The following is a 26,005-nucleotide window of genomic DNA, read 5'->3' as shown; positions in this document are numbered from 1 at the left end:
ATGGAGCAAAATTCACTTAGCAAATGTTTCACCGAGCGACATAAATTTGGGGCTCAATTGTGGTCGTAAGTCAAGGACTACCTGTTCATAGAAATCGAGCAATGAAAAATTGTCTTTCGCATTGTCTCACACAAGAAATTGAGGCATGGGAAGACATCTTCCAGAAAGACAGATACGATGGGACAATGTAAACGCTGAAAACTGATTAAGAGGGCATTAGGTGAGGTTGGTAGCCTTGTAGATAAATTTGGCAGTAGGAACAAGGGAATTGCTGTGAAAGGCGGTTTTGAAAAGGATTTCAAAGCTGCAACTAAGGGAGAATGGTAGCGTGTTTGCACAATCAATACTTTTTGTACAATGGAGAGCAAGCATCGTGACAAGGTTGGTAAGTTAATAATTGTGTATCTTTATCTTATCTAAAGTCCATTGTACCAGGAGGTAAGTTGCAAGTCTGCATTCAGTGGGGGAATGGCCTTCCAAATGTCTTAAGCATCATTCCTAAAACATAGGAAAAACAGTTGCAGGAATTGGATACGTCGAGTCTAGTGAAAAGAAGGACTAGGAACGACATAACAGTGTTCCAATATTTGAGGGGCTGCCCCAAAGAAGAGAGGGTCAGCCTGTTCTCCAAAGCACCTGAAGGCAGAACAAGAAGCAATGGATGAAAACTAATCGAGGAGAGAAGCAATCTAGAACTGAGGAGAAATTTACTGATGGTGAGGACAATTAACCAGTGGAACAGCTTGGCTTCAGAAGTTGTGGGTGGTAAAACACTGGAGGTTTTAAAGAACAGACTGGATAACCATTTGCCTGAAATGATATGTTCTGCTAAAGCAGAAGGTTGGACTAGATGAGGACCAACCTTAAACAGAGTAGTTAAAATTTGTATATCAATTAACAACCTCTATGGTTTAGTGTGTAGCATGAACCCAGCCTAATGTAAATTTAAGTTGTATAGTTAATAGAACGTCTGCTGTTTTGTATTTTCTCTTTTTGTCATTCTTATAATTAAAGGTAAAGGTTCCCCTTTAAAAAAAAATGTATATCGATTTTTTTTAATCTGCTGTTTCGATTCACACCGAGTTTCATTTGCTGACATTTCAGGGGATTTCCTGTAATTCCTGAACCTATTTATGTCTTGGTGTAACCTTTGGTTGTTTGTGTTGTGGTACACACAGCAGCAGTTGTTACTGTTAACACATTTATTGCAGCAGAAGAAAACCAACAAAAGTCTTATGTTTCTGATTATTTTCCATGACATTTTCAATGTCTCTTCATTTAGCGAGAGAACAACAAAAACCTTATTCCATGTGTTGATTTTACAATCTTGCCCAACTTCTGTGTTAAAGTCAGGGAATGACATTTGATTTTGTTCTGAATAAACATGCATCAGGGTAGGAGAGATTGAAGATTGAATGCTATCGCTTGCAGATTCTTTTTTTCTGTTGAGGATTGAGAAAAACCTTCAGTTCTTACTTCTTGGATGTAGTTTGTGAGGGTGGAGGGCAGTGGTGAAATCCTGCCAGTTCTGTCTGGCTTGCACAAACTGGTAGCGGCGGATGTGCGTGGTTCGGCGAACCAGTAACGGCGACAGCATGAGGCTCCGCCCACCTGACCAGACGTCGTTACTTTCTGGTTTTAACCAGGAAGTAATCAGTTTTTGATCCTCTGCACATGCACAGAAGGCTTTGCACATGCATAGAGGGTCAAAAATCGGATGTGACGATGGCCCATGCACTTCCGAACTGGTAGGGAAGGTAAGTAGATTTCACCCCTGGTGGGAGGGTACCTGACATGTAAGACAGAGAGTAGCATTTAGCAATAGCACTTAGACTCATATACCACTTTACAGTGCTTTACAGCCCTCTCTATGTGGTACAGAGTCAGCCTATTGCCTCCAACAATCTGGGTCCTCATTTTACCAATCTCGGAAGGATGGAAGGCTGAGTCAACGTTGAGCTGATCGGGATTGAACTCCTGATGGGCAAAAAAGTCCATAATAGGCTTGCAGCTGCCGATACACTTAATGTCAATTTCCCTGATGGAAGTTAATTGATCTCATTTCAGTCAAATCTCATTCCTCCATAACAGGTAGAGCGCCCTGCCAATGAAACCAAAGGATCTGTTTAGAAACCTGGCATTTGTCAACTTTCGGAAACTTCACAGCATTTAGCTCCATGGCTGCTTAAGGTGGTAACTTCCCTATCAGATGTCTGTAGAGATTCTCAGTCATCCAGGTCATGGTTGTCCCAAAAGTGCTTTTTTTTTTTTCCAAGGAGGCAACTGGACTTCTTTGGGGTTTTTTTTGAAGATGTTTCGCTTCTCATCCAAGAAGCTTCTTCAGCTCAGCTTCAGAAGTCCAGTTGCCTCCTGAAAAAAGCAACCTTGGCACGACCAAGACCTGGATGACTGAGAATCTCTACAGACTTTTAGCTATACAATTTGGGATGAAGACCCTTGGAATGGGGTGGGAGTAGGAATGGATTTCCAGAGGAAAAAATTGCATACTACAGGAACCAGGAGCAGCACTCAGGTTACCCTGAGGACACAGATAAAACTCCAAGTGGCCTCAATGACTCTCTAAAAAGGATGCAAATGATCAGCTGTCTGTAAGGAATATAAATCCTTCCATTCCCCACCATCCTGTCAGAGCTGAAGAACCTGCTTTGATGAGAAGTGAAACGTCTTAAAAGAAAGAAACAAAAGTCCAGTCCTGAAAAAAGCACCTTTGGCTTCCCTGTCAGATGTGCCATATCAGCACCAGGAACAGAGGTGCTGCCCCCAGCAATGCTGTGCTTGCAGTTTTAGCCAACAGTAAGATGGGTGGCGCTATTTTTTTTTTTTAATTTGATTTATATGCCGCCCTTCTCCGGAGACTCAGGGCGGCTTACAATACGTTAAGCAATAGCCTTCATTCTTTTGTATATTTTATACAAAGTCAGCTTATTGCCCCCACAAACTGGGTCCTCATTTCACCTACCTTAGAAAGGATGGAAGGCTGAGTCAACCTTGAGCCTTGGAGAGATTCGAACCTGCAGAAATTGCAGGCAGCTGTGTTAATAACAGGGTGCACTAAACCCCTGTACTATCAAGGCTATTAATCTTTACAATTAATTACTGAAATAAACTGCTACAGTTTGTCTCTCAAACATATTAAAACCTCTTACCTGAAACATTAGAGCAGACTCCCCTTCCCTCAGCTTTCAGTATTACCTCATTTATTGCCTAACATCCTGTTGTTGCCTCTGCAAAGCAAAAGCGAAAGTGAAAGCGCCAGACAAGGGTAGCCTTCTATTGGGATCCTCTCCCGATCTCGGCTCCACATTGAGGCTGTCGCTGGAAGGAGCAAGAGCTGAAGGACCAAAAGGTGAGATAAGCAACTTTGTCTTAGATGAGTTTAACAGCTTCATTCAGTGTGTTGATTTTTATTTTTCCCCCCTTTTCTTTCCTGAAAGTAGCAACTGCCATGGCAACTCCGTTTCAAAATCCCCAGGATTCATACGCAGACGTTCTGGAGGTGGAAGTGCAGGATACTCAAACTGATCCTGTCGCAAGGGACAGAGTGATTTATGAGAATCCTGATCGGCCTGGAAATGAAGGTGGAACTCTTTTTCTCTTTAAAAGCCCTAATCCCGGATGTTTGGGGCGCTAAAAATATGTTCCTTTGTCAACTCTTGCCTCTTGTTTTCTTTAGATGCGTTTAACAGCTTCGTTCCATGTATTGAGATCTTTTTTTTTTCCTTTTCTTTTCTTTCCTGAAAGTAGCAACTGCCAGGCCATATCAAAGGGAAAATCCCTGGACAGTCCCGGACTGGCAAACTGCAGAAGAACCATACAGGTAAGCAGTGCAGCTCACGCACAGGGGAAGTTGTGCCTGCACGCCGGACAGATTCACAAAAACGCAAGGCGCTTGGCTTCCAGGGAAAAAAAAAAGCGGATTTAGAAGGCGCAGCCCGGCAGCGCTCTTCGCAGGCATCCTGGGCAATCTGGGGCTGGAGGCAGAAGAAATCCCTCCCCCCCTCCCCCAATTCACCCTCCTACCGGTAGAATCTGAAGAGGGGTAAAGAGGGGGTAAAGGCAGCTCTGCCCTCCATCAGGCGCTCCTTTGGGAGGTCCAGCCGTGGCCAAGCCAAATCCACGCGGCTCCCGGCGGCGGCTCCGTCTCAAATCGCGAGCTTGGAAAGCAAGCGCAGCCCCCGTTGATCGGCCGAGTCTGGACAAACAGGCTGCCCGAAGGGGAATTGAGGGGGGGGGGACGAGCTTCCCAGCCGACAGACATCTTGAATTCCAAGGCAGCAACTTCGCCAAGTGCCCCTTGCATGTCCTTTGGGAGTTGGACTACAACTCCCATATTCCCAGGCTACCGTAGCTACGGCTCAGGGAAGCCCCGAAATGACTGGGTCTCTTTTTCTCTTCAAAAACCCTAATCCCGGATGTTTGAGGCGCTAGAAATATGTTTCTTTGTCAACTCTTGGCTCGAGGAGGGAGGGAAGGAGGGAGGGAGAAGGGAGAGGACAAGGAAGGAAGGAAGGAAAAAAGGAAGGAAGGAGAGAGGAAGAAGGGAGGGAGGAGAGGAGGAAGGGAGAAGGGAGGAAGGAAGGAGAGTGTGAGGAAGGAAGGAAGAAGGGAGGAAGGGAGGGAGGGAGGTCTAACTGCGTACTAAGAAAATGATGAAACCTTGAAATTGAAAGTGGAAGAAGAATGTGGCTGGCTGAGTTGCCAAAAGACACCACAAATCCAGTTTGAGTCCAACAGCTCACTGTTTAGATGCATTGTTGTGCCTTTGTGTGTGCGTGAATTACTGTTCTTGTATGAGATAACATACAAGAGCAGTAATTGCAAGTTGCTGTAAACTCTGCCTGTGAGAGGAAAAACAAAATCTGCATTGGGGCTCTTTGACAATTGTACAATTGGACCAAAAATGTCTCTGACGGAAAAAAAAAAGATGCAGGTCTTCACTGATATTTCTAGAATTGCAAAAGAGGAAGCTGCTGCTCAACCAGTTACACTAAAGGGATTCCTCAGCACGATCCTGCTTGGAGAAATTTTTTCCAGGGCAGCTGACAAGAAAGGTAAAATGGGACGCAAACCTGGCTCATTTCTTGGTAAATTTATGGCTTTGAATATATGGGAAAGTGCCCTCTGGGAAGTTTTGGGGCTCCCCAAATTATAGGTTTAAATGTGATGGGGGGCACATAGTAATGATGATAAGGGAGCCATGGGGTTAATGGCTTTTAATGAATGCATTTATATTCATCTTATATCGAAACCACCTTCAGATTAAAATCATATCTTTATTATGATGCAAGAGTATAAAGGGACAGCGTACCAACATACCAAGTGTATACTTTGTTGAACCTTCAACAATTACAGCCTTGAGTCTGTTTTGGGTTTGACACGACAAGCTTTGCACCCCTGGATTGGGGGATTTCCTGCCAGTCTTCCATGGAAATCCTCTCAAGCTAAGTCAGGTGGGATGGTGACCGTGGTGGACAGCCATTTTCAGGTCCCTCCAGAGATGTTCAATGGGTTTCAAGTCAGGGCTCTGGCTGGGCCACTCTAGGACATTCACGGAGTTCTCCCTAAGCCACTCCTGTGTTGCTTCGGCTGTGTGCTTAGGGTTGTTGTCATGTTGGAAAGTGAACCTTTAGCCCAGTCCGAGGCCCGAGGTCCGTTTACTGTAGCCTCCCCCAGATGTGTGCCTTGCAATGCCTCTGAGCTCCTGTCTCTGAGCTCTGCAGGGAGTTCCTCTGACCTCCTGGCTTTTGCTCTGCCGCAGTCTGCATTGTCAGCTGAGAGGTGGAATTAGTCACCCTCTGCTTTCTTAGACGGGGCATTAACAGCTGCATTCCATGTATTTCTTTCTTTTCCTTCTTGAAAGTAGCAACTGCCAGGGAATTGGAGAAGAAAACTGCCAGTGCCCCAGGTGCTCAGGAGGCTTTGTCGGTTGCTGCAAAGGCTGAAACTGCACCTGAAGCACAGGGTAAGCAGGGCAGCTCACTCACTGGTTTTCTACTGGAATGCAAAAGCACAAGGAAGAAGGTGTCTTCACACCGGACACATTCACAAATACCTTCATGTTCCCATGCTGCAATCTGTCTCTGCCCTGAGGGGGCTGGAGGCAGCAGAAATTCCCCCCCACTCACCCTCCCACCGGTAGAATCTGAAGAGGGGTAAAGGGGGTAAAGGCAGCTCTGCCCTCCACCATGCGCTCCTTTCGGAAGTCCAGCCACAGCCAGGCCAGGCCAAATTCACCCACGCTTCCCTTCCACGCTACTCGTCGTCCCTCCGTCTCAGGTCATGAGTGTGGAAAACAAGCGCAGCCCCCGTTGATCAGCCACGTCTGGGTAAACGGTCTGGCCAAAGGAAATGGGGGGGGGGTTTCCTAGCTGGCAGGCAGCTTGAATTCCAAGGCCCTTTCCTATCCTCCGGGATATGGACTACAGCTCCCATGTTCCCCAGCCATTGGCCATGCTACCTAGCTAGGGCTCAGGGAAGCCCTGAGATGACTGGTTCTGTTTTTCTCTTTAAAATCCGTTATCTTGGGTGTGTGGGGTGCTAGAAATATTTTTCTCTGTCAACTCTTGGCTTGAGGCTTCCAAGCTCTGCTGTAGTAGAAAAAGAGAATATTCTGGGAAGAGAAAGGAGAAGTAGAGGGAGGGAGGGAGGGAGGTAGGATAGAAGGAAGGATGGAAGGAAGGAAGGAGGAGAAAGAAAGAATGAAGGTAGGAAGGAAGGAAGGAAGAGAAAGAAAGAAAGGGAAGGAAGGAAGGAAGAGAAAGAAAGAAGGAAGGAAAGAAGGTAGGAAGGAAGAATGGAAGGAAGAGAAAGAAAGAAGGAAGGATGGAAGGAAGGAAGAGAAAGAAAGAGAAAGAAAGAAAGAAAGAAAGAAAGAAAGAAAGAAAGAAAGAAAGAAAGAAGGAAGGTAGATAGGTAGGTCCAACTATCTCTGCATACTAAGAAAATGATGAAAGGTAGGAATTTAAAATGGAAGAAGAATGTGCCTGGCTGGGTGATGAGTTGCCAAAACTCACAGGAAATCCAGTTTGAGTCCAACACCCCACTGTTTAGATGTGGGTGGATTGGGGGATTTCCTGACAGTCTTCCTTGGAAATCCTCTCAAGGTCAGTCAGGTGGGATGGTGACCGTGGTGGACAGCCATTTTCAGGTCCCTGCAGAGATGTTCAGTGGGTTTCAAGTCAGGGCTCTGGCTAGGCCACTCAAGGACATTCACGGAGTTCTCCCTAAGCCACTCCTGTGTTGCTTCGGCTGTGTGCTGGTTTTGCCAAACTTCTTCCATTTGAGAATTATGGAGGCCACTGAGCTCTTAGGAACGTTCAGTGCAGCAGAAAGTTTACAGCAGCCTCCCCCAGATGTGTGCCTTGCAACCATCCTGTCTCTGAGCTCTGCAGGGACTTCCTCTGACCTCCTGGCTTTTGCTCTGCCACAGTCTGCATTGTCAGCTGAGAGGTGGAATAAGTCACCCTCTGCTTTCTTAGACGGGACATTAACAGCTGCATTCCATGAATTTCTTTCTTGAAAGTAGCAACTGCCAGGGAATTGGAGAAGAAAACTGCCAGTGCCCCAGGTGCTCAGGAGGCTGCACCTGAAACACAGGGTAAGCAGTGCAGCTCACTCACTGGTTTTCTCCTGGAATGCAAAAACACAGGGGAGGTTGTGCCTGCACACTGGACACATTCACAAATACCTTCATGTTCCCATGCTGCCATCTGCCTCTTCCCTAAGAGGGCTGGAGGCAGCAGAAATCCCCCCCACTCACCCTCCCACCGGTAGAATCTGAAGAGGGGTAAAGGGGGTAAAGGCAGCTCTGCAGGGACTTCCTCTGACATCCTGGCTTTTGCTCTGCCACAGTAGCATTGTCAGCTGAGAGGTGGAATAAGTCACCCTCTGCTTTCTTAGACGGGACATTAACAGCTGCATTCCATGTATTTCTTTCTTTTCCTTCTTGAAAGTAGAAGATGCCAGTGACACACGGGATCATGATTCGTCGCTTGATGAAAATTACGCCGAAACAGAGTGGTAAGCGGTGCAGCTCATGCACTGGTTTTCTCCTGGAATGCAAAAACAGAGGGGAGGTGGTGCCTGCATGCCAGATACATTCACAAATACCTTCATGTACCCGTGTTGCAATCTGCCTCTGCCCGAGGGGGCTGGCTGGAGGCAGCAGAAATCCCCCCAATCCTCCTCCCACTGGCAGAATTTGAAGAGGGTTAAATGGGGTTAAAGGCAGCTCTGCTCTCCACCATGTGCTCCTTTCGGAGGTCCAGCGATGGCCCAACCAGGCCAAATCAGCCTCACTTCCCACCAGCCCTTCGATGCGGCTCGCAGAGTCTCCGTCTAAGATTGCAAGCATGGAAAGCAAGCGCAGCCCCCATTGATAGGCCAGGATTTGGAGGAAGGAGGAGGGAGGAGAGGAGGGAGGGAGAGGGGAAGGAAGGAAGGAAGGAAGATCCAACTGTCTCTGCATATTAAGAAAATGATGAAAGGTAGAAATTGAAAATGGAAGAATATGCCTGGCTGAGTTGTCGAAACACACCACAAATCCAGTTTGAGTCCAACATCGCACTGTTTAGATGTATTTGTGTGTCTTTGTGGACGTGCATGAATTACTGTTCTTGTATGAGATAATAGTAAGGCAAGTTGCTGTAAACTCTGTCTATGAGAGGAAAAACAAGATCTGCATTGGGGCTCTTTTACAATTGTTTCAGGACCGAAAACCTGTCTGTGGAAGACATGACGCAGATCCTCACCGATATGTTTTCAAATCTGAATGACTTTTCTTCCAGTCTTCCTTGGAAATCCTCTCAAGGTCAGTCAGGTGGGATGGTGACCATGGTGGACAGCCATTTTCAGGTCCCTCCAGAGATGTTCAGTGGGTTTTCCATTCAGGGCTCTGGCTGGGCCACTCTAGGACATTCACGGAGTTCTCCCTAAGCCACTCCTGTGTTGCTTCGGCTGTGTGCTGGTTTTGCCAAACTTCTTCCACTTGAGAATTATGGAGGCCACTGAGCTCTTAGGAACGTTCAGTGCAGCAGAAAGTTTACAGCAGCCTCCCCCAGATGTGTGCCTTGCAACCATCCTGTCTCTGAGCTCTGCAGGGACTTCCTTTGATCTCCTGGCTTTTGCTCTGCCACAGTCTGCATTGTCAGCTGAGAGGTGGAATAAGTCACCCTCTGCTTTCTTAGACGGGACATTAACAGCTGCATTCCATGTATTTCTTTCTTTTCTTTCTTGAAAGTAGCAACTGCCAGGGAATTGGAGAAGAAAACTGCCAGTGCCCCAGGTGCTCAGGAGGCTTTGTCGGTTGCTGCAAAGGCTGAAACTGCACCTGAAGCACAGGGTAAGCAGGGCAGCTCACTCACTGGTTTTCTCCTGGAATGCAAAAACACAAGGAAGAAGGTGTCTTCACACCGGACACATTCACAAAAACCTTCAGTAGCATTGTCAGCTGAGAGGTGGAATAAGTCACCCTCTGCTTTCTTAGATGGGACATTAACAGCTGCATTCCATGTATTTCTTTCTTTTCTTTCTTGAAAGTAGCAACTGCCAGTGACACACGGGATCATGATTCGTCGCTTGATGAAAATCACACCAAAACAGAGTGGTAAGCGGTGCAGCTCATGCACTGGTTTTCTCCTGGAATGCAAAAACAGAGGGGAGGTGGTGCCTGCATGCCAGATACATTCACAAATACCTTCATGTACCCGTGTTACAATCTGCCTCTGCCCGAGGGGGCTGGCTGGAGGCAGCAGAAATCCCCCCCAATCCTCCTCCCACTGGCAGAATTTGAAGAGGGTTAAATGGGGTTAAAGGCAGCTCTGCTCTCCACCATGTGCTCCTTTTGGAGGTCCAGCGATGGCCCAACCAGGCCAAATCAGCCTCACTTCCCACCAGCCCTTCGATGCTGCTCGCAGAGTCTCCGTCTAAGGTTGCGAGCATGGAAAGCAAGCGCAGCCCCCATTGATAGGCCAGGATTTGGCAAATTGGCTGCCCGAAGGGGAATGTGGGTGTGGGGGGAAAGCAGCTTCACAGCTGGCCGGCAGCTTCAATTCCAAGGCAACAAATTCGCCAAGTGCCCCTTGCATGTCCTTTGGGAGTTGGACTACAACTGCCATATTCCCAGGCTACCGAAGCTACGGCTCAGGGAAGCCCTGAAATGACTGGCTCTCTTTTTCTCTTTAAAATCCGTTATCCTGGACGCTTGTGGCGCTAGAAATATGTTTCTCTGTCAACTCTTGGCTTGAGGAGGGAGGGAGGAAGGAAGAAGACATAGGGCAAGGAAGGAAGGAAGAAAGGAATGAGGGAGAGAGGGAGGAAGAAAGGAAGAAGGAGGGAGGGAGAGGGGAAGGAAGGAAGGAAGGAAGATCCAACTGTCTCTGCATATTAAGAAAATGATGAAAGGTAGAAATTGAAAATGGAAGAAGAATATGCCTGGCTGAGTTGTCGAAACTCACCACAAATCCAGTTTGAGTCCAACATCGCACTGTTTAGATGTATTTGTGCGTCTTTGTGGACGTGCATGAATTACTGTTCTTGTATGAGATAATAGTGAGGCAAGTTGCTGTGAACTCTGTGAGAGGAAAAACAAGATCTTGATAGTATCTTGAAGAGCCTTGATAGTACAGTGGTCTACGCACCCTGTTATTAACACAGCTGCCTGCAATTTCTGCTGGTTCGAATCTCGCCAAGGCTCAAGGTTGACTCAGCCTTCCATCCTTTCTAAGGTAGGTGAAATGAGGACCCAGTTTGTGGGGGCAATAAGCTGACTTTGTATAAATATACAAAAGGATGAAGGCTATTGCTTAACGCATTATAAGCCGCCCTGAGTCTCCGGAGAAGGGTGGCATATAAATCAAATTAAAAAAAAAATCTGCATTGGAGCTCTTTTATAATTGTTTCAGGACCGAAAACCTGTCTGTGGAAGACACGATGCAGATCCTCACCGATATGTTTACAAATCAGAATGACTTTTCTTCCAGTCTTCCTTGGAAATCCTCTCAAGGTCAGTCAGGTGGGATGGTGACCGTGGTGGACAGCCATTTTCAGATCCCCCCAGAGATGTTCAGTGGGTTTCAAGTCAGGGCTCTGGCTGGGCCACTCTAGGACATTCACGGAGTTCTCCCTAAGCCACTCCTGTGTTGCTTCGGCTGTGTGCTTAGGGTTGTTGTCATGTTGGGAATTGAACCTTCAGCCCAGTCGGAGGCCCTGAGCGCTGTGGAACAGGTTTTCATTGGGGATATCCCTGTTCTTGGATCCGTTCAGCTTCCCCTCCATCCTGACCAGGCTCCCAGTCCCTGCTGCTGAAGAGCTCCCCTCCACAGCATGACGCTGCGACCCTCCACCCTCCTTCATTGTTGGGAGGGAATTGGGCAGACGATGAGTGGTGCCTGGTTTCCTCAGACATCATGCTCAGAAAGAGGCTGAAGAGTTCAACCGTGGTTTCATCAGAGCAGGGAATCTGGTTCTTGGCAGCCTGGGGGTCCTACGGGGGCTTCTTTTGCCAACTCCCTGCAGGCTTCCATGTCTTTTGCACTGAGGAGAGGCTCCCGTCTATCCACGCTGCCATAAAGCCCAGATCAGTGGAGGGCTGCAGTGACGGTTGTCCTTCTGGAGGTCCCTCCCATCTCCACACAGAAGCTCTGGAGCTAGTCAGAGGGACCATTGGGGTCTTGGTCTCCTCTCATATTAAGGTCTTCCTCCCCTGATTGCTCAGTTTGAGAAGAGGACCAGCCCATGGGAGAGTCCTGGTTTTGCCAAACTTCTTCCATTTGAGAATTATGGAGGCCACTGAGCTCTTAGGAACCTTCAGTGCAGCAGAAATTTTACTGTAGTCTCCCCCAGATGTGTGCCTTGCAACCATCCTGTCTCTGAGCTCTGCAGGGACTTCCTCTGACCTCCTGGCTTTTGCTCTGCCACAGTCTGCATTGTCAGCTGAGAGGTGGAATAAGTCACCCTCTGCTTTCCTAGACGGGACATTAACAGCTGCATTCCATGTATTTCTTTTCTTTCTTGAAAGTAGAAGATGCCAGTGACACATGGGATCATGATTTGTCGCTTGATGAAAATTACGCCGAAACAGAGTGGTAAGCGGTGCAGCTCATGCACTGGTTTTCTCCTGGAATGCAAAAACAGAGGGGAGGTGGTGCCTGCATGCCAGATACATTCACAAATACCTTCATGTACCCGTGTTGCAATCTGCCTCTGCCCGAGGGGGCTGGCTGGAGGCAGCAGAAATCCCCCCCACTCACCCTCCCACCGGCAGAATTTGAAGAGGGTTAAATGGGGTTAAAGGCAGCTCTGCTCTCCACCATGTGCTCCTTTCGGAGGTCCAGCGATGGCCCAACCAGGCCAAATCATCCTCACTTCCCACCAGCCCTTCGATTCGGCTCGCAGAGTCTCCGTCTAAGGTTGCGAGCATGGAAAGCAAGCGCAGCCCCCATTGATAGGCCAGGATTTGGCAAATTGGCTGCCCCAAAGGGAATGTGGGTGTGGGGGGAAAGCAGCTTCACAGCTGGCCGGCAGCTTGAATTCCAAGGCAGCAACTTGGCCAAGTGCCCCTTGCATGTCCTTTGGGAGTTGGACTACAACTCCCATATTCCCAGGCTACCGAAGCTACGGCTCAGGGAAGCCCTGAAATGACTGGCTCTCTTTTTCTCTTTAAAGTCCGTTATCTTGGGTGTTTGGGGTGCTAGAAATATTTTTCTCTGTCAACTCTCGGCTCAAGGCTTCCAAGCACTGCTGTAGTAAAAAAAGGCAGAATATTCTGGGAAGAGAAAGGGAGAAGGAGAGTGAGCGAGTGAGTGAGTGAGGAAGGAAGGAAGGAAGGAAGATCCAACTGTCTCTGCATATTAAGAAAATGATGAAAGGTAGAAATTGAAAATGGAAGAAGAATATGCCTGGCTGAGTTGTCGAAACTCACCACAAATCCAGTTTGAGTCCAACATCGCACTGTTTAGATGTATTTGTGCGTCTTTGTGGACGTGCATGAATTACTGTTCTTGTATGAGATAATAGTGAGGCAAGTTGCTGTAAACTCTGTCTGTGAGAGGAAAAACAAGATCTGCATTGGGGCTCTTTTACAATTGTTTCAGGACCGAAAACCTGTCTGTGGAAGAAGAGATGCTGCACGAAACCAATATTTCTAGAAGGGAAAAAATTGGTGTTGCTGTTACAACATCTAGAAGAAAGGAATTACTGAAGACAGCCCTGATTAGAGTTGCTGCTGTCCTGGGAGTTGGACTGGTAGCTGTAACGGCAAGAACATTTGTCTCCTCCTTTGGTAAATGTATGGCTTCAGATATGTAGAAAAGTGCTGGCTGGGAAGTTTTGGCCCCCCTAATTGTAGGTTTAAATGTGATGGGGGGGCACATATTAATGATCGGGAGAGAGCCATGGGGTTAATGAATGCATCTATATTCTGCTATATATAATGCTGCCATAAAGCCCAGATCAGTGGAGGGCTGCAGTGACGGTTGTCCTTCTGGAAGTCTCTCCCATCTCCACGCAGGAGCTCTGGAGCTAGTCAGAGGGACCATCGGGGTCTTGGTCTCCTCTCATACTAAGGTCTTCCTCCCCTGATTGCTCAGTTTGAGCAGAGGACCAGCCCATGGGAGAGTCCTGGTTTTGCCAAACTTCTTCCATTTGAGAATTATGGAGGCCACTAAGCTCTTAGGGACGTTCAGTGCAGCAGAAAGTTTACAGCAGCCTCCCCCAGATGTGTGCCTTGCAACCATCCTGTCTCTGACCTCTGCAGGGACTTCCTCTGACCTCCTGGCTTTTGCTCTGCCACAGTCTGCATTGTCAGCTGAGAGGTGGAATAAGTCACCCTCTGCTTTCTTAGATGGGGCATTAACAGCTGCATTCCATGTATTTCTTTTCTTTCTTGAAAGTAGCAACTGCCATGAAATTGGAGAAGAAAACTGCCAGTGCCCCAGGTGCTCAGGAGGCTGCACCTGAAAAACAGGGTAAGCCGTGCAGCTCACTCACTGGTTTTCTCCTGGAATGCAAAAACACAGGGGAGGTTGTGCCTGCACATTGGACAGATTCACAAATACCTTCATGTTCCCATGCTGCAATCTGCCTCTGCCCTGAGGGGGCTGGAGGCAGCAAAAAATCCTCCCCACTCACCCTCCCACCGGTAGAATCTGAAGAGGGGTAAAGGGGGTAAAGCAGCTCTGCCCTCCACGATGCGATCCTTCCAGAGGTCCAGCCACGACCAGGCCAGGCCAAATCCACCCACGCTTCCCTTCCATGCTACTCGTCGTCCCTCCGTCTCAGGTCATGAGTGTGGAAAAGAAACGCAGCCCCCGTTGATCGGCCACATCTGGGGAACCGGTCTGGCCAAAGGGGAATAGGAGGGGGGGAGGTTCCCAGCTGGCAGGCAGCTTGAATTCCAAGGCACTAGTCCGCACCTCATGTGGCAACTTTGACAAGTGGCCCTTGCCTGGCCTCCGGGATATGGACTACAGCTCCCATGTTCCCTGGCCATTGGCCATGATACTGCAATTGGGCTCAGGGAAGCCCTGAGATGACTGGCTCTGTTTTTGTCTTTAAAATCCGTTATCTTGGGGGTGTGGGGTGCTAGAAATATTTATCTTTGTCAACTCTTGGCTCGAGGCTTCCAAGCTCTGCTGTAGTAGAAAAACACAGAATATTTTGGGAAGAGAAAGGAGAAGTAGAAGGAGGGATGGAGGGAGGGAAGGAAGGAAGGAAGGAAGGAAGAGAAAGAAAGAAAGAAAGAAGATAGGAAGGAAGGAGGGAAGGCAAAGAAAGGAAGGAAGGAAGGAAGAGAAAAAGAAAGGGAAGGATGGAAGGAAGGAAGAGAAAGAAAGAAAGTAGATAGGAAGGAAGGAAGAGGAAGGAAAGAAGGTAGGAAGGAAGGAAGGGAGAGAAAGAAGGTAGGAAGGAAGGATGGAAGGAAGAGAAAGAAAGAAAGAAAAAAAGAAAGAAAGAAAGAAGGTCCAACTGTCTCTGCATACTAAGAAAATGAAAGGTAGGAATTAAAAATGGAAGAAGAATGTGCCTGGCTGGGGGATGAGTTGCCAAAACTCACCAGAAATCCAGTTTGAGTCCAACACCCCACTCTTTAGATGTGGGTGGATTGGGGGATTTCCTGACAGTCTTCCTTGGAAATCCTCTCAAGGTCAGTCAGGTGGGATGGTGACCGTGGTGGACAGCCATTTTCAGGTCCCTCCAGAGATGTTCAGTGGGTTTTCCATTCAGGGCTCTGGCTGGGCCACTCTAGGACATTCACGGAGTTCTCCCTAAGCCACTCCTGTGTTGCTTCGGCTGTGTGCTGGTTTTGCCAAACTTCTTCCACTTGAGAATTATGGAGGCCACTGAGCTCTTAGGGACGTTCAGTGCAGCAGAAAGTTTACAGCAGCCTCCCCCAGATGTGTGCCTTGCAATCATCCTGTCCCTGAGCTCTGCAGGGACTTCCTCTGACCTCCTGGCTTTTGCTCTGCCACAGTCTGCATTGTCAGCTGAGAGGTGGAATAAGTCACCCTCTGCTTTCTTAGACGGGACATTAACAGCTGCATTCCATGTATTTCTTTTCTTTCTTGAAAGTAGCACTTGCCATGAAATTCATCAATAGTATTGCCAGCGCCCTATCTAATGAGGCCATGAAATTCTTCAAAGAATTTGTCAGTGCAGTTGGGAAGCCTTTACTGGTTGCTGGAAGACCAGAATCCCAAGACAAAATAAACGGTAAGCCGTGCAGCTCACTCACTGGTTTTCTCCTGGAATGCAAAAACACAGGGGAGGTTGTGCCTGCACACTGGACACATTCACAAATACCTTCATGTTCCCATGCTGCAATCTGCCTCTGCCCTGAGGGGGCTTGAGGCAGCAGAAATCCCCCCCACTCACCCTCCCACCGGGAGAATCTGAAGAGGGGTAAAGGAGGTAAAGGCAGCTCTGCCCTCCACCATGCGATCCTTCCGGTGGTCCAGCCACGAGCAGGCCAGGCCAAATCCACCCACGCTTCCTGCCATGCCTCCGTCTCAGGTCATGAGTGTGGAAAACAAGCGCAGCCCCCGTTGATCGGCCGTGTCTGGGCAAACGGTCCGGCCAAAGGGGAATGGGGGGAGGGGAGTTCCCAGCTGGCAGGCAGCTTGAATTCCAAGGCTCTAGTCCACGCCTCATGTGGCAACTTTGACAAGTGGCCCTTGCCTGTCCTCCGGGATATGGTTTTTGGCAGCCTGAGGGTCCTACGGGGGCTTCTTTTGCCAACTTCCTGCAGTCTTTCATGTCTTTTGCACTGAGGAGAGGCTCCCGTCTATCCACGCTGCCATAAAGCCCAGATCAGTGGAGGGCTGCAGTGACGGTTGTCCTTCTGGAAGTCTGTCCCATCTCCACGCAGGAGCTCTGGAGCTAGTCAGAGGGACCATCGGGGTCTTGGTCACCACTCATACTAAGGTCTTCCTCCCCTGATTGCTCAGTTTGAGCAGAGGACCAGCCCATGGAAGAGTCCTGGTTTTGCCAAACTTCTTCCATTTGAGAATTATGGAGGCCACTGAGGTCTTAGGAACGTTCAGTGCAGCAGAAATTTTACTGCAGCCTCCCCCAGATGTGTGCCTTGCAACCATCCTGTCCCTGAGCTCTGCAGGGACTTCCTCTGACCTCCTGGCTTTTGCTCTGCCACAGTCTGCATTGTCAGCTGAGAGGTGGAATAAGTCACCCTCTGTTTTCTTAGATGGGACATTAACAGCTGCATTCCATGTATTTCTTTTCTTTTCTTTCTTGAAAGTAGCAACTGCCATGAAATTGGTCAGCAAAATTGCCAGTGCCGTATCTGATGAGGAGCCTTTTCAGGTTGCTGGAAAGCCAGAATCTCAAGACAAAATAAACGGTAAGCCGTGCAGCTCAGTCACTGGTTTTCTCCTGGAATGCAAAAACACAGGGAGGTTGTGCCTGCACACTGGACACATTCAGAAATACCTTCATGTTCCCATGCTGCAATCTACCTCTGCCCTGAGGGGGCTGGAGGCAGCAAAAAATCCTCCCCACTCACCCTCCCACCGGTAGAATCTGTGGAGGGGTAAAGGGGGTAAAGGCAGCTCTGCCCTCCACCATGCACTCCTTTCGGAAGTCCAGCCACAGCCAGGCCAGGCCAAATCTGGCATCTCCGTCTCAGGTTAATTCAATTATTCAACTTATATACCGCCCTTCTCCCCAGGGGGACGCAGAGCGGTGGACAGCCAAACTTAAAACACATATAGTACAAAAGTTAATAAAAAACTAAAATGAATTAAGGAATAAGTCACCCTCTGCTTTGTTAGATGGGACATTCACAGCTGCATTCCATGCATTTCTTTTCTTTTCTTTCTTGGAAGTAGAACTTGCCAGGAAATTCTTCCACGAAACTGCCAGTGCCATATGTGATGAGGCCATGAAATTCTTCAGCGAATTTCCCAGTGCCATATCTGATGAGAAGCCTTTTCCGGTTGCTGGAAGGTTAGAATCTCAAGGCAAAATAAAAGGTAAGCAGTGCAGCTCACTCACTTGTTTTCTCCTGGAATGCAAAAACACAGGGGAGGTTGTGCCTGCACACTGGACACATTCACAAATACCTTCATGTTCCCATGTTGCAATCTGCCTCTTCCGTGAGGGGGCTGGCTGGAGGCAGCAGAAATTCCCCCCACTCACCCTCCCACCGGTAGAATCTGAAGAGGGGTAAAGGCAGCTCTGCCATCCACCATGCGCTCCTTTCGGAAGTCCAGCCACAGCCAGGCCAGGCCAAATCTGGCATCTCCGTCTCAGGTTGAGCCTGGAAAGGAAGCCAGCCCCATGTTGATCGGCCATTTCCGGGCAAACAGGCTGCCTAAAGGGGAATGGGGGGGGGGGACAGCAGCTTCGCAGCCAGAAGGCAGCTTGAATTGTAAGCTAGTCCGTACCTCACGCTCCAACTTCGCCTAGTGCCCCTTGCCTGTCCTCCGGGACTTGGACTACAGCTCCCCTGTTCCCCAGCCATTGGCCCTGCTACCCTAGCCAGAACTCAAGGAAGCCCAGAAATGATTCGTTCTGTTTTTCTCTTTAAAATCCATTATCTTGGTTGTGTGGGGTGCTAGAAATATTTATCTCTGTCAACTCTTGGCTTGAGGCTTCCAAGTTCTGCTGTAGTAGAAAAAGGCAGAATATTTTGGGAAGAGAAAGGAGAAGTAGAAGGAGGGAGGGAGGGAAGGAAGGAAAGAAGTTAGGATGAAAGGAAGGGAGGAAGAGAAAGAAAGAAAGAAGGAAGGAAGGAAGAGAAAGAAAAAAGAAAGAAATCTTGTTCTTGGCAGCCTGAGGGTCCTACGGGGGCTTCTTTTGCCAACTCCCTGCAGGCTTCCATGTCTTTTGCACTGAGGAGAGGCTCCCGTCTATCCACGCTGCCATAAAGCCCAGATCAGTGGAGGGCTGCAGTGACGGTTGTCCTTCTGGAGGTCCCTCCCATCTCCACACAGGAGCTCTGGAGCTAGTCACAGTGACCATCGGGGTCTTGGTCTCCTCTCATACTAAGGTCTTCCTCCCCTGATTGCTCAGTTTGAGCAGAGGACCAGCCCATGGGAGAGTCCTGGTTTTGCCAAACTTCTTCCATTTGAGAATTATGGAGGCCACTGAGCTCTTAGGGACGTTCAGTGCAGCAGAAATTTTACAGCAGCCTCCCCCAGATGTGTGCCTTGCAACCATCCTGTCCCTGAGCTCTGCAGGCAGTTCCTCTGACCTCCTGGCTTTTGCTCTGCCACAGATGGGATTAACAGCTTCATTCCATGTATTTCTTTCTTTTCTTTCTTGAAAGTAGCAACTGCCTTGAAATTCGGCAGCGAAACTGCCAGTGCCATATGGGATGAGGCCAGGGAATTGGCCAGCGAATTTCCCAGTGCCCTATCTGATGAGGACCCTTTTACAGTTCCTAGAAGGCCAGAATTTCAAGCCAAAATGAACGGTAAGCCGTGCAGCTCGCACACTGGTTTTCTCCTGGAATGCAAAAACACAGGGGAGGTTGTGCCTGCACACTGGACACATTCACAAATACCTTCATGTTCCCTTGCTGCAATCTGCCTCTTCCCTGAGGGGGCTGGCTGGAGGCAGCAGAAATTCCCCCCCACTCACCCTCCCACCGGTAGAATCTGAAGAGGGGTAAAGGGGGTAAAGGCAGCTCTGCCATCCACCATGTGCTCCTTTCGGAAGTCCAGCCACAGCCAGGCCAGGCCAAATCTGGCATCTCCGTCTCAGGTTGAGCCTGGAAAGGAAGCCAGCCCCATGTTGATCGGCCATTTCCGGGCAAACAGGCTGCCTAAAGGGGAATGGGGGGGGGGGAACAGCAGCTTCGCAGCCAGAAGGCAGCTTGAATTCTAATCTAGTCCACACTGCATGCTCCAACTTCGCCTAGTGCCCCTTGCCTGTCCTCCGGGACTTGGACTACAGCTCCCCTGTTCCCCAGCCATTGGCTCTGCTACCCTAGCCAGAACTCAAGGAAGCCCAGAAATGACTGGTTCTGTTTTTCTCTTTAAAATCCATTATCTTGGGTGTGTGGGGTGCTAGAAATATTTATCTCTGTCAACTCTTGGCTTGAGGCTTAGTAGAAAAAGACAGAATATTCTGGGGAGAGAAAGGAGAAGTCGAAGGAGAGAGGGAGGGAGGGAAGGAAGGAAAGAAGGTAGGATGGAAGGAAGATTGGAAGGAAGGAAGGAGGAGAAAGAAAGAATGAAGGTGGGAAGGAAGGAAGAGAAAGAAAGAAGGAAGGAAAGAAGGTAGGAAGGAAGAATGGAAGGAAGAGAAAGAAAGAAGGAAGGCTGCAGTGACGGTTGTCCTTCTGGAAGTCTCTCCCATCTCCACACAGGAGCTCTGGAGCTAGTCAGAGGGACCATCGGGGCCTTGGTCTCCTCTCATACTAAGGTCTTCCTCCCCTGATTGCTCAGTTTGAGCAGAGGACCAGCCCATGGGAGAGTCCTGGTTTTGCCAAACTTCTTCCATTTGAGAATTATGGAGGCCGCTGAACTCTTAGGAACGTTCAATGCAGCAGAAAGTTTACAGCAGCCTCCCCCAGATGTGTGCCTTGCAACCATCCTGTCCCTGAGCTCTGCAGGCAGTTCTTCTGACCTCCTGGCTTTTGCTCTGCCACAGTATCCATTGTCAGCTGAGAGGTGGAATAAGTCACCCTCAGCTTTCTTAGATGGGACATTAACAGCTGCATTCCATGTATTTCTTTTCTTTCTTGAAAGTAGCACTTGTCATGAAATTCGGCAGCGAAATTGCCAGTGACGTAAGTCATGAGGCCATGAAATTCTTCAGCGAAATTGCCAGTGCCGTATCTGATGAGGAGCCTTTTTTGGTTGCTGGAAGGCCAGAATCTCAAGGCAAAATGAACGGTAAGCAGTGCAGCTCACTCACTGGTTTTCTCCTGGAATGCAAAAACACAGGGGAGGTTGTGCCTGCACACTGGACACATTCACAAATACCTTCATGTTCCCATGCTGCAATCTGCCTCTGCCCTGAGGGGGCTGGAGGCAGCAAAAAATCCTCCCCACTCACCCTCCCACCGGTAGAAGCTGAAGAGGGGTAAAGGGGGTAAAGGCAGCTCTGCCCTCCACCATGTGATCCTTTTGGAAGTCCAGCCATGACCAGGCCAGGCCAAATACACCCACGCTTCCCGCCGGCCCTCCGTCTCAGGTCATGAGTGTGGAAAACAAGTGCAGCCCCCATTAATCGGCCGCGTCTGGGCAAACGGTCCGGCCAAAGGGGAATAGGAGGGGGGGAGGTTCCCAGCTGGCAGGCAGCTTGAATTCCAAGGCGCTAGTCCATGCTCATGTGGCATGTGGCAGGAATGTTGAGTGCAGCAGAAATTTTACTGCAGCCTCCCCCAGATGTGTGCCTTGCAACCTACCTGTCCCTGAGCTCTGCAGGGACTTCCTCTGACCTCCTGGCTTTTGCTCTGCCACAGTCTGCATTGTCAGCTGAGAGGTGGAATAAGTCACCCTCTGCTTTCTTAGATGGGATTAACAGTTTCATTCCATGTATTTCTTTCTTGAAAGTAGCAACTGCCAGGGAATTGGTCAGCAAAATTGCCAGTGCCCTATCTGATGAGGAGCCTTTTCCGGTTGCTGGAAGGTCAGAATCTCAAGGCAAAATAAACGGTAAGCAGTGCAACTCACACACTGGTTTTCTCAAGTTCAGCCACAGTCAGGCCAGGCCAAATCCACCCACGCTTCCCGCCGGCCCTCCGTCTCAGGTCATGAGTGTGGAAAACAAGCGCAGCCCCTGTTGATCGGCCGCGTCTGAGCAACCGGTCTGGCCAAAGGGGAATAGGAGGGGGGGAGGTTCCCAGCTGGCAGGCAGCTTGAATTCCAAGGCACTAGTCCACGCTCATGTGGCATGTGGCAGGAATGTTGAGTGCAGCAGAAATTTTACTGCAGCCTCCCCCAGATGTGTGCCTTGCAACCATCCTGTCTCTGAGCTCTGCAGGGACTTCCTCTGACCTCCTGGCTTTTGCTCTGCCACAGTCTGCATTGTCAGCTGAGAGGTGGAATAAGTCACCCTCTGCTTTCTTAGATGGGGCATTAACAGCTGCATTCCATGTATTTCTTTCTTGAAAGTAGCAACTGCCAGGGAATTGGTCAGCAAATTTGCCAGTGCCCTATCTGATGAGGAGCCTTTTCCGGTTGCTGGAAGGTCAGAATCTCAAGGCAAAATAAATGGTAAGCAGTGCAACTCACACACTGGTTTTCTCAAGCCCAGCCACAGTCAGGCCAGGCCAAATCCACCCACGCTTCCCGCCGGCCCTCCGTCTCAGGTCATGAGTGTGGAAAACAAGCGCAGCCCCCGTTGATCGGCCGCGTCTGAGCAACCGGTCTGGCCAAAGGGGAATGGGGGGGGGGAGGTCCCCAGCTGGCAGGCAGCTTGAATTCCAAGGCACTAGTCCACGCTCATGTGGCAACTTTGACAAGTGGCCCTTGCCTGTCCTCCGGGATATGGACTACAGCTCCCATGTTCCCCGGCCATTGGCCATGCTACCTGGCTAGGGCTCAGGGAAGCCCTGAGATGATTGGCTCTGTTTTTCTCTTTAAAATCCATTATCTTGGGTGTGTGGGGTGCTAGAAATATTTATCTCTGTCAACTCTTGGCTTGATTCTTTCGAGCTCTGCTGTAGTAGAAAAAGGCAGAATATTCTGGGAAGAGAAAGGAGAAGTAGAAGGAGGGAGGGAGGGAAGGAAGGAAAGAAGTTAGGATGGAAGGAAGGGAGGAAGAGAAAGAAAGAAAGAAGGATGGAAGGAAGAGAAAGAAAGAAAAGAAAGAAAAAGAAAGAAATCTCGTTCTTGGCAGCCTGATGGTCCTACGGGGGCTTCTTTTGCCAACTCCCTGCAGTCTTCCATGTCTTTTGCACTGAGGAGAGGCTCCCGTCTATCCACGCTGCCATAAAGCCCAGATCAGTGGAGGGCTGCAGTGACGGTTGTCCTTCTGGAAGTCTCTCCCATCTCCACACAGGAGCTCTGGAGCTAGTCAGAGGGACCATCGGGGTCTTGGTCTCCTCTCATATTAAGGTCTTCCTCCCCTGATTGCTCAGTTTGAGAAGAGGACCAGCCCATGGGAGAGTCCTGGTTTTGCCAAACTTCTTCCATTTGAGAATTATGGAGGCCGCTGAGCTCTTGAATATTTTCTGAATACACAGTAGAGAATAGAAGGCAGAGAAAAAGTGGGAAACTAAAGGGAATGGCATACAAAAGATACATGGATAAACTAAAAAGATGCAAAAGAGGACAATGTAGCTGAAAAATATCCCAGAGCCGTGGGCTGCCAAGCTGGATTTTTAGGTGCATTAGAAAAGTTGCTGCTGGAATTTGCAAATAATAGAGTGCTTCTATTGTCCAAGGATGGTTTGCCAGAGAGTTGAAAGATAGACTGTTGGTTCTGTTTTTCTAGGAGCTGGTGCTGGTGGCGATGCTGCAGCTGGGGACAGGAAAAAGTCTCGAACGATCCTGTCCATTCCTCAGCTTCTCAGGAAATTGTCTTATGAGCAGAAGATGCTGCTTCGCCAACGTACTACTCCTGTTATTCAGAATATGGGCTTCAGGAACATGACCGAATTCAAAAACAAAGTCAAGGAGAACAGTAACCTTAAAATGAGATTTGTTGAAATGTTGGAAGACTATGTTGCTAATGACCTCCAAGGGGTGGTTAAGGAACGCCAAGTGACTTATATTGGACATTGTATGTTCAGTGAATCCTCTTTAAGTTAGAATGAGACACCTCTGTTAGGATGGGAGCAAGTGGTGATGTCATCAAGGTGCAAAGATAGAAGTCCCTACCTTTGCACCAGGATGACATCACTGTTTGCTGTCCTCTAGCAGATGTGCATCAGCTAGCTGAATAAAGGTAGACTGAACAGATGTAGTCACCCTTTCCTGGCCTGTTAGAAGTTCTGGATTTGGGACCAATTGTCCTATCCACATACATTTTTGATTCTCTGATATAAATCTGACCATTGTTGGCTATGTAGCAGATGATTCATCTCAGAAATTTTTCCTGAAGAGAAATACAAATTGAACTGAATTTTAATGTGAACTACCAAGTTTTTAGGACCGTTATTCCCCTTCCTTTAGAGATGCCTTCCCAGTTAGAAATCATACACGATTAAAGGTCTATCGTGCAGGATCTGGCTGTACGTTTCAGGAAGGGAATAGATTCAAGCTTTTAGATAAGGTTTCACCAAAGTTTTCAAAGCCTACTCTGAAACATGATAATAATGTGCTTGTAATCATAGAGAATATAAGCCAATCATAAAATCATATCTGTGTGAGATTCATAGCTTTATTGACAGATTTAAGCTTTTAGATAAGGTTTCCAGCAAAGGCTTCTTTCAAAGTCTACTCTGAAACATGATAATAATGTGCTTGCAATGATGGAGAATATAAGCCAATCATAAAATCATATCTGTGTAAGATTCATAGCTTTATTGACAGATTCAAGCTTTTAGATAAGGTTTCCACCAATCTCTAAATAAGCCCAATAAGCTAGTAGTATTTGTACTCTGACTAGCAGCTTTACAATAAATTGATTTGAATTCTAATGAAATGGGTTTTTCTATGTTTCAGTGGTATTTATTTATGTATTAAATTTGTATGGTGCCCATCTTGCCTGGAAGCAACTCTAGGTGGCCAGTATTACCTTCCTAAAAATGTGTTTGCATATCAGTCAGGTGTTAATCCAAACAAAAACACATTGGTTCAAACGAAATATAAAGGCCAGGTGTATAGAGCACAATAAGATATAGTCTATTTCATTTTGGGTTATTAAGTAAATTACATTTGGCTTTTCAATTGTTGGAAGAAATGTTCACTGGGGATATCCCTATACGGATCTAGGACTTTTCGGCTCGAACTCTTGGTGCTACCTGTTTCTCCACCAGGATTTTGCCTCCGCATTATTACGTCTCGGCACTTTGGGCCACGGCCCCTCCGTCCAAGTCCCTTCACTGCGGCCCAATCGTCGCACTACAGTTCACATTGGGTTTTTGGGCACAGAGGACAGTTCGAAGCCAGCCAATCGGTGCAGGGATTCGGGGGCTTTGGGAGTAGAGCGGGGGCTGCAGTTCAGAGGGAGGCTCTGTCAGTTTGGAGCCTCCCGAGGCGGCTGAGAGCAGCGCGGGGGAGGGATCCAGCCACAAAAGATGGGGGAGGGGGGCTGTAGAGGTTCCCAGGGCATCTCCCTGTGGAAGAGGGGGTGGGAGGCGGCAAAGGTATTTTGTTAGTAGGGCTTGGGGCTCTGCCCCCCCATCCCGGCCAACAGCCGCTTGCCTGTCCTGTCAGTTCGGAGCCTCCCGAACCCTTGCGAACCCTCAGCAGTCCACTCCTGGCTGTCTGCAAGGAATATAAATCTTTCCATTCCCCACTATCCTTTGGCTTTGAAACGGAGCTGAGCACCGCCCCCTAGAGTCAGGAACGACTAGCACATATGCGCAAGGGGAACCTTTACCTTTACCTTACTCAGTTTATGAATGAGTACCATCTGTTCCCCAGCTTGGCATCTTCCAAAGGTTTGTTGGATCGTAGCTTTCAGACATCCCAAGCAGGTGGAATGACGGGCAGGAAGAATTGTACTTAAGTGTAATGGTTAAGAAGAGGCACAAGAGGGCTCTTTTAAGCTTTATATTTCTTGGCCAAAATATGTAAGTCACTGATGAAGAACTGATGACTTTTGCCCCGTTTTACGATTTTTCTCTCCACGTTTGTTAAGTGAATCTCTGCAGTTGTTAAATTAGCAATTCCATTGTTAAGTGAATCTCACTTTCTCATAAATCGTCATAAATATGACCCAGTTGTCAAGCCTCCAAATGGAAATCGCATGACCATGGGGAAACTGCAATGAGCCTTGGTAGTACAGTGGTTTAAAGCACCCTGTTATTAAGACCAGCTGCCTGCAATTACTGCAGGTTCGAATCTCGCCAGGCTCAAGGTTGACTCAGCCTTCCATAAGGTAGGTAAAATGAGGACCCAGATTGTGGGGGCAATAAGCTGACTTTGTATAAATATATAAAAAAAGGATGAAGGCTATTGCTTAGCACATTGTAAGCCGCCCTGAGTCTCCGGAGAAGGGCAGCATATAAATCAAAATTAAAAAAAAAATAAAATAAAAAAAATGGTCATGCGTGTGAAAAATGGTCGTAAGTCACTTTTTCTCAGTGCTATTGTAACTTCAGTCACTAAGTGAACTATTTTAAGTTGACTTAATTTTTTTTTTTTAACTTTGGTGCATTTTGTGAAAAATGCACCAAAGCCTAAAATTCACATTCGTCCTTGTGAGCTACAGTAGTGGCCAAAATTGTGGAAACCTTTTGGGAAAAGTGTATTTTCTAAAACTAGCGCCATAAAATTATATATCAATGGAAAGATAATTTAATCAAGAACATAATGCAATAACTTTTATGAAGGATTTGCGGTCACAATAGTAATTACAGTATAAAGAAGAAAAGTGAAACACGTAGAAAAACCGAGAAATACAAAAA

The 26,005-nt window shown here is 48.1% G+C and overlaps 1 protein-coding gene across 1 annotated transcript; it reads left to right on the top strand.

Moving 5' to 3' along the window:
* Positions 1 to 357: 357 nt before the first annotated feature.
* Positions 358 to 24,075, top strand: LOC117670493 (uncharacterized). The gene is made up of 23 exons (XM_087877108.1): positions 358 to 385; positions 3,254 to 3,367; positions 3,459 to 3,599; positions 3,766 to 3,838; positions 4,972 to 5,072; positions 5,885 to 5,983; positions 7,544 to 7,618; positions 7,977 to 8,040; positions 8,730 to 8,830; positions 9,263 to 9,361; positions 9,559 to 9,625; positions 10,923 to 11,023; positions 12,041 to 12,104; positions 13,113 to 13,300; positions 13,914 to 13,985; positions 15,592 to 15,729; positions 16,775 to 16,873; positions 17,361 to 17,504; positions 18,806 to 18,949; positions 20,232 to 20,375; positions 21,039 to 21,140; positions 21,600 to 21,701; positions 22,924 to 24,075. Exons 1-23 carry the CDS (start codon positions 358 to 360, stop codon positions 23,238 to 23,240), a joined length of 2,577 nt encoding a protein of 858 aa, XP_087733234.1. The 3' UTR covers positions 23,241 to 24,075.
* The last annotated feature ends 1,930 nt before the right edge of the window (positions 24,076 to 26,005 follow it).

The sequence above is a fragment of the Pantherophis guttatus genome, chromosome 11, assembly GCF_059756535.1.
Source record: "Pantherophis guttatus breed Tessera chromosome 11, ASM5975653v1, whole genome shotgun sequence".
Taxonomy (NCBI): Eukaryota; Metazoa; Chordata; class Lepidosauria; order Squamata; family Colubridae; genus Pantherophis; species Pantherophis guttatus.
Note: the sequence above shows the minus strand (reverse complement) of the source record. Positions and strands in the feature narration are given on the sequence as shown.

What these genes read in the sequence shown, in the direction of transcription:
- LOC117670493 (XM_087877108.1), top strand. Translation starts at nt 358, where the DNA reads ATGGAGAGCAAGCATCGTGACAAGGTTG. An exon ending in AAGAGCTGAAGGACCAAAAG is followed by an intron (nt 3,368 to 3,458) that starts GTGAGATAAGCA and finishes TCCTGAAAGTAG; the next exon opens with CAACTGCCATGGCAACTCCG. An exon ending in GGCTGCACCTGAAAAACAGG is followed by an intron (nt 13,986 to 15,591) that starts GTAAGCCGTGCA and finishes TCTTGAAAGTAG; the next exon opens with CACTTGCCATGAAATTCATC.